The following is a 7,827-nucleotide window of genomic DNA, read 5'->3' on the forward strand; positions in this document are numbered from 1 at the left end:
TGGCAGATGGGTTCTAGAGGTCCTGAAAATGTCTGAAACAACTCCAAGGAACACCTGTAGCAACTCTCAGCATTAGATCAAACTACAGCATGTTGGAAGAGATATTACTGAAAAGAGCTTGACCAGGGCAGCCTGAGAAACAGAGAGTACAAAACCTGGGCCATGCTCCTTATAACTCAAGGGGTTGGGCATGATGTTCTAAACTGTGAATCAAAGAGGTGTATTATTATATATATTTGCTTATTGACACCATTTTTCTGATTTGAAGACACAAAGTCACTTTCAGTCACTTCCATTTAATTTAATATTTATTTTCATTTTATATCCAGATGTCACATTTTCTACATTAAAATATAATCATGCTGCCTCTCCCACATACATCCTCTGAGAAAAAAGTGAACTTTACACAACTTGAAAGATGGAATGCACAGAGAAGTTGCTATTGCATCCAACTAACAAAGAACACAGAGACCACACAGTGGACAAGGCGGAGTGCATAGAAGACAGCTCAGGCTCACAGCAGAGGAAAAAGCAGGAGTTAAAAGGCTAAAGCTTTTAAATGCTATCACTTGTGCCACAAGATTACCCTGAAGAGGCAGAGATAGGTCAGAAAGCAGGACCAAACAGGGGTTTTCCAAAGGCTGCTCTCTAACAGTTTAACATGTCCCTACACAGGAGAGCTTTCTCCCACACCATGTCCTCAGAGGGAGGAGCACATGAACACACAGGAGTCCCAACTCCTTTTCTAATCTATTCATTAAATAGGAACGAGCAGGTGGACAGTAAAAACCATCTGCTTAGAACAGCAGCACAGACCTAGTGGTACACCACAATCCAAACACAAATGCTCAGGAGAGAGCTCAGGCTCTTCTAAGCAGAGGCTTCTTGTAGTCCTGATCCTGCCCAATTTGGAGATCAAAGCATCATAGCTTCAGATAGTGATACTCTCAAGAGGTGGAGAAGGAAGGTCTGAGAGACTCAGATAATGAGGACATTATTAGGCAACTATCCCACTATTTACAAATACACATGAGTAAGAAAACTTCGCCTCCATCCCTGCAGCTACTTTAAACAAAGCATTGAAGATCCAAGTTTTCTGAGCAGGGAATATTTTAAAGTCTGTTAGCAGTTTAAGACATTGCAACACTGGCACAATATGTCACCTATTCTTTGTTTTTAATTACAGGGTAACACGGTAAACTCCAACACAAAAGTGGGGATGGGCAAGTGCGAAAGGAATCAATAAACGGAACCAGTATTACACAAGGGTACTGAGCCAATGATGAGACGGCAGCTAGTGCTTTGCGGAGTCCCGAGGGTAGAACTCGCTCAGGGTGCTCTGAGGGATTCTCTTCAGCATTTCTTTGGGGAAAATCCGGAGCAGCTGCCAGCCAATGTCCAAAGTCTCATAGACAGTGCGGTTTTCATAAGGACCTTATAAAAAATTGAGATTGGATGAATAAAGGCAAACTACTTCCAACTTACCAGGTTATTCAGGATGTATTCTGTTATATGACCAGCACTGGAAGCATGAAGTATAAAAAAGAAGAGACACAGAGCAGTTAGGTCTCCCCAGACTGGATGGGACTGAATGTGGAAATGAGGCCACAGACAATAAGCACCATCTTGAATCAGAGGAAAGAGGCTCAAGGGCTAGAGACAGCAGGCAGGCAGTCTAGTGTGTGTGTGGAGGGGAGAAGGGGAGGGCAGAGAAGGGGAATTTTCTTGACAATTGGGTGGGGACCTAAATACTTTGGACAATGGAAACCAAACTCAGTGTTGTGTCCAGAGGAGTGAGAAAAAGTTTCCCAGGAACAGAGGCTGAATTTGACAGATACTTAGAAAGGCCAATTGAGTACTTGAATAGGTCAATGGTTTTCAAAATTGTTGTTGATACTCTTTTTAATAGCAGAAATCAACCTTATGCAAATAAATCTCATTTCGTAACTAAGAAACCAGAGTGGCTGAAGTTCTGGATTCTTTACTCTACCAGAAGAACTTCATCTCTAATTTTTAAGGTATTAAGGTATCCATTAAAAAACTCATATATTTTGGAGATTTTAATGTCAATAAAAAACTTAACACATAAATAAAAAAGTGTACAAATCCTAGTGCATAGCTTTATGCGTTATTCCAAAATGAACACATCTGTTCTAAGTACCACTGAGGTCAGGAAGAGTATTAGCAGCGTTAGCAGGACTGGCAGGAGAAACCAAGCCAAGCAGCTTGAAAACCCTCCACTACATAGGCTATGAAATGAAAACCATTCTGAACTTTTTAGTAGAGGGACAATCAGTAAAATTTACTCTGGCAATAGTATAGAAGGGATCAGGGAAATGGAAAAAGCTGGCATTTTGCAACCAGGAACGATGAAACCAAAGGTGTGGACTAGGTCTTAAGACTCAAAGTGTGGTCCCACTCAAAGAGTGGTCAGAGGTCAGTAGTTTCGACATCACCCAGGACAATGCCCAATTACTGAGTCTGAGTAACCAGGACAATAGTCATGCCGAGGCAGACAGAAACTGAACAGGGAATGGCTAGGCAGGTGGTCAGTTGGGTAAAAACTTTGGTTCTAGCCGAAACCGGTTTGGCTCAGTGGATAGAGCGTCGGCCTGCGGACTGAGGGGTCCCAGGTTCGATTCCGGTCAAGGGCATGTACCTGGGTTGCGGGCACATCTCCAGTGGGAGATGTGCAGGAGGCGGCTGATCGATGTTTCTCTCTCATCGATGTTTCTAACTCTCTATCTCTCTCCCTTCCTCTCTGTGAAAAATCAATAAAATATATTTAAAAAAAAACAAAAAAAAACTTTGGTTCTAACCAGGCTGAGCCTCAGGGGTGGTGGCATAAGTAAGGTGTCCCAGGTGAAGATGTGCGATTAGGGCTTCAGAAAGGGGGTAAGGATCATACATAGCAATTCCGTCAATGCATAGGGAACAAGCCAAAGCTTTGCAGGGGAGGAGGAAGAAGGGAGGGAAGCACAGGCAACGACGCCTCTGGGAATATAAACAATTAAGAAGCAGAAAGATATATCAAAAAAAGGAGATGAAAACAGATGGGTCAGAGAAGTCCCAAACCCCCAAAGCTAGCGAAGATGGCTGCAGAGAGGGTAGGAGGAAGGAGGTGTGTAATAGAAGCCAGTTGTAAGGAAGGGAGAAAATAAAGGGGGAGCTAAATAACTGGATAATAGAGTGGAAGGCAGAGGGGAAGGACCCAAAGCACTAAGTACAAAGACACAACAGAGTTGAAAGACCCTCTTCTCTAATCAGAAGAAAAATTATGTAGATCCCAATGTAAAATCTCTCAAACTGGGAAAGGGGTCTTCAAAACTATCCATGAGGCTGTTGGTATTTGTGAGAAAAGAGGCCTCTCACCCTGAGCGATGAAGTTCCTCTCAAACTTCTGCAGGAACTCCAGGTACAGAAGGTCATCCGAGGTAAGGGCTTCCTCTCCCACCACGGCTTTCATGGCTTGTACGTCCTTACCAATAGCATAGCACGCATACTACAGAGAGAAGGTTCACACGCAGACATAAGATTGTATAAATGTTAATGATAATCTGGACTGTGTAAGTGTATTGCTTTAGCTGTCTTCGTAAGAGAACACAGAAGGAATTTCACGTTACTTACAAACACAATTCACATAAATAAAACCCATGAAAGTATCAGAGGACCTTATTAGAAAGCGGTCTCACCCGGACAGGAACCTTCAGGCATGCAATAGACACTGCTACAAAAATACACTTCCTCGATGTCTCAATGAGCTTACACTTTATAGAATATTTGAAAATCAGAACTCATACCATGGAGTAATCCATCTTGAAGTTCTACTCAAGAAAAACATCTGTGCTATGAGGTGTACCATTTCTACTTTAGGAAAGTTAAAGAATCCTTTCAGGAATACTCCATAATTATTATTATGATTACTAATAAAAATTTAAAACCGCCTTATGGCTTAGTTTTTTATTTAGAAGCTACTTTGTATAGCACTAGAAAGTGTTTCAAGCATATGATTTTTAATCTTCGTTACCAGCATCCATCCTTATGAAAAAGAGACTGCTTGGTTCTAATGAATGTTTTTATATTACATATGAAGCCTATACTAAAATTCTATATGGATGGGGAAAAGAAAAGTGATATGGGATAAAGACAGGAGGTATAAGACAGCAGAAAGAATAGATTAAGAAAGGCATTTACTTCTTTAAGCGCCATCATTAAGAAGATATACATACCAGCTGGTTAGACACATCAGCATGATCCTTTCTGGTCATACCTTCCCCAATAGCAGACTTCATTAACCGTGATAATGAGGGCAGCACATTAATAGGCGGGTAAATCTTGGGTAGAATGGAGGGGAAAAATTAGTACAAAATTCAAGCTGTACTTGTAGTAAGTAGCATTTGGAAACTTGTTATTATCCCTTAAATTACATAAAACTGCTGCAGTTGTTTCCTAGGTGAATTTTAACATGTTTTCCTGGTATGAAACTCTTTATGGCATAATATTTCTTTTGAGAATCAAATCCAAAAACCTATATAACAGTACAAGATTATATTGAAAAACTGACTTTTCAATATCTGCCTAAGTGGTCTTCTGAACTCTGACTCAAAATCACATACAAAATAGTAAGACTAACAATAATTCCACCTAAAAGCTGATCTAGTACAGAACCATCAAAAATTTGTTTTTGGTTATTCAGCCATAAAAATAGAATGAAATCTTGTCTTTTTGACATGGATTGATCTTGAGGGGTAATTATGCTAAGTGAAATAAGTCAAACGGAAAAGGTAAGTACCATATGATCTGACTTACATGTGGAATCTAAAAACAAACCCCGCCCCCCACTTCCCCAAGCTCATGAATACACTGAGTGGCCAGATTATTATGACCACCCCATCAGTACTTCAATAGAGAACAGACTGGTGGTTGCCTGAGGCGGGGAATCGGGGTGGGCGGACAAAATAGATGAAGGGGGTCAAAGGTACAAATCTCGTTATAAAATGAACAAGTCACAGGGATGTAATGTACAGCATAGTGAATACAGTTAATAAAACTGCACTGTAGCCCTAGCCAGTTTGGTTCAGTAGCTAGAGTATCAGCCTGAGGACCAAAGGGTCCTGGGTTTGATTCCGGTCAAGGGCAGATACCTCGGTTGCAGGCTCCTCCCTTGCCTGGGCCCTGGTTGGTCACATGCAGGAGGCAACCAATTGATGTGTTTCTCTCACATTAATATTTCTGTCTTTCTCTCTCTCTTTCACTCTAAAAATCAATGGAAAAATATCCTTGGGTGAGGATTTAAAAAAAAAACACACACACAAAAAAAACAAACAAAAAGCCTGCACTGTATTATATTTGAAAGTAGGTAGGAGAGTGGATCTTCAAAATTCTCATCAGAAGAAAAATAATTTTTAACTATGATGATGGATGGTAACTGGACTTATTTTGGTGATCATTTTGCAATATGTACATATACTGAATCATTATGTGGTATACTTAAAACTAATAAATTATAACTCAATAAAAAAAATCTGTTTTTGTATTATTAATATGATTGGTAGATTATACCATTATGGAATAGAATACCCAAAAACATTCTTTAAGACAACTGACTCCATTATAAAGCACAATAAAGAAAAAGTGGAAATTAGCCACACCAGGATATTGTAGTCAATCCTCTTAATGTCATTGATGGGTTCTTTGATTTGAAGTAAAGTGACATATAATGAAACTAGTTTTCCCATAGGCTGATTGATACAAACAAGAGTTAAGTTCCTACAGCATCTCATCAACTTTAGAACAAAATGACATTAAACAAATGCTATTCGAGAATCTGTTGTACATAGAAATGACAAGTTTACAGCCATGTCAAAATCAATTTAAGGTGTTATTTTCTAAAAAAAAAAAAAATTCCCAAGAGCAAAGTCCAAGTCACTAAAGAGTAACTGAAAAGTAGATTTGTAAGCTTTACTGCACCACTCAAATGTCAAATACCTGTCTGTTGTGTAGCTGTCTGTCCACATAGATCTGCCCCTCTGTGATATATCCAGTCAAATCAGGGATGGGGTGAGTGATATCTACAAGAAGACATCTGATGTTAGTTAAAAGTGTCATCTCATATAAACAAACCCACAGCATGTCAATCTGCAGTACCTACAGCACTGCCTAAAACTGTGCTTGCTATCTATCTATCTATCTATCTATCTATCTATCTATCTATCTATCTATCTAAAAGCATAATATGCAAATCGACCTGACAACAAAACAACTGGTTGGCTATGACACACACTGACCACCAGGGGGCAGACGCTCAACGCAGGAGCTGCCCCTAGCCTGTAGACCCTGATAGCCCAATGGGGGCCTGTTGGACAACCTTTTGGTCCCCCAACTCCCCGGCTGACAGGCTCCGATTGCCAGATGGGGAACCAGGAACTGGAGGTGGGTGGTGGGGGACACAGGAGGCGCCGGGTCCCCAATTGCCCTGCCAGTCGCCCCACACACAGCTGGGGAAGATTGGCCCTGATCGCAGGCCAGGCCTAGGGACCCTACCCGTGCACAAATTTCATGCGCCAGACCTCTAGTATAAAATAATTTTCTGTGATGATTGGAAAGTTCTGTATGTATGCTGTACTATATGATAGCCACTAGCCAAATGTAGCTATTAAGCACCAAAAATATTGTGGCTAATGTAACTGAAAAACTTTATGGTTTTCAAATTTATCTAATATCAAACTTTAAAACTTAAATAGCCAAATGTGGCTGGAGGTTACCATAATGAACAGTTTAACTTATTTGGTTGCAGCATAGTTAATTATGTGTTGGCACATGAGGTAAATTAGCTGCATTCATAAAAAATACTATTTCTCTGTCTGGCCGGCATGGCTCAGTGGTTGAGTGTTGACTTATGAACCAGGAGGTCATGGTTCAATTCCCAGTCAGGGCATATGCCCAGGTTATGGGCTCGATCCCCAGTGTGGGATGTGCAGGAGGTAGCCAATCAATGATTCTCTCTCATCATTGATGTTTCTATCTCTCTATCCCTCTCCCTTCCTGTCGGAAATCAATAAAAATATATTTTAAAAAAAGTATTACTTCTCCTAGTTATGTGATCTCTCCCTAAAATATTAAAAAAAAATATTCCATTTGAACACAAAGATCCCTTGCAGAGATTGCCAATGGGATGTATACTGAGAGACTATTCCTAGCTCATAAACTACTTGAACATGGGAAATATAGAGACCCTAGACAAGTAAAGTGACATGATGCAGGGAGCACCAAAAAGGTCACACAAGTCAAGACATTTCTAAGTCTGCTAAATTACATGAAGTAATTTGTAGCTACTTTCTTGGAACAAATAATTTTCATGAAACTTATTTGTGAATTCAGACCGCCTGGGTCCTAAGGCTCTCACTTCCCAACTCTGACAGATCACTTACCTCCCTGTGCCTCAGGTTAGAGAATCTACCTCAAAGCTGCTATGAGAATCAAATTAGTCAACATTTATAAAGCACTTAGAACAGTCCTTAATATAGTGAGTTTCACTGTTTCTGAAAATATCTTCCCCCAGAAGTGCCTTTTAAAAACAGAGAAAAGGACTAAAGGTGGAAAGTCTTTGCCCCAGGAGCCACCCTGAGCACACACGAGACAGGCATTGCACTGTGTGCTTTCACACAGAGTAAAGGAAACTAAGTTTTAATCAGCCTTTGGTGGTGATCACCTGTCTCTAAAGTCTGTGGCATTTACTATTTGTGCTTTTGACACTTAAGCCACCTTAAATTATTTGTGCACAAACATAAGAAAATACCTAATTAGACTAAAAAACTTACCATTAGG

General features: G+C 40.3%; 1 protein-coding gene across 1 annotated transcript in view; it reads right to left on the reverse strand.

The window, feature by feature from the left end:
• Window positions 1–1,159: 1,159 nt before the first annotated feature.
• The window catches only part of ATP6V1B2 (ATPase, H+ transporting, lysosomal 56/58kDa, V1 subunit B2), a 22,634-nt gene continuing 15,966 nt past the window's right edge, over window positions 1,160–7,827 (reverse strand). Inside the window, exons 11-14 of the mRNA XM_006778307.2 lie at window positions 5,989–6,071; window positions 4,230–4,334; window positions 3,373–3,502; window positions 1,160–1,434 (exon numbers count right to left, since the gene is read on the reverse strand). Coding sequence (XP_006778370.1) covers window positions 1,295–1,434; window positions 3,373–3,502; window positions 4,230–4,334; window positions 5,989–6,071 — 458 coding nt within the window. The 3' untranslated portion in view covers window positions 1,160–1,294. The remainder of the gene's footprint in view (window positions 1,435–3,372; window positions 3,503–4,229; window positions 4,335–5,988; window positions 6,072–7,827) is intronic.

The sequence above is a fragment of the Myotis davidii genome, unplaced genomic scaffold, assembly GCF_000327345.1.
Source record: "Myotis davidii unplaced genomic scaffold, ASM32734v1 scaffold448, whole genome shotgun sequence".
NCBI lineage: Eukaryota > Metazoa > Chordata > Mammalia > Chiroptera > Vespertilionidae > Myotis > Myotis davidii.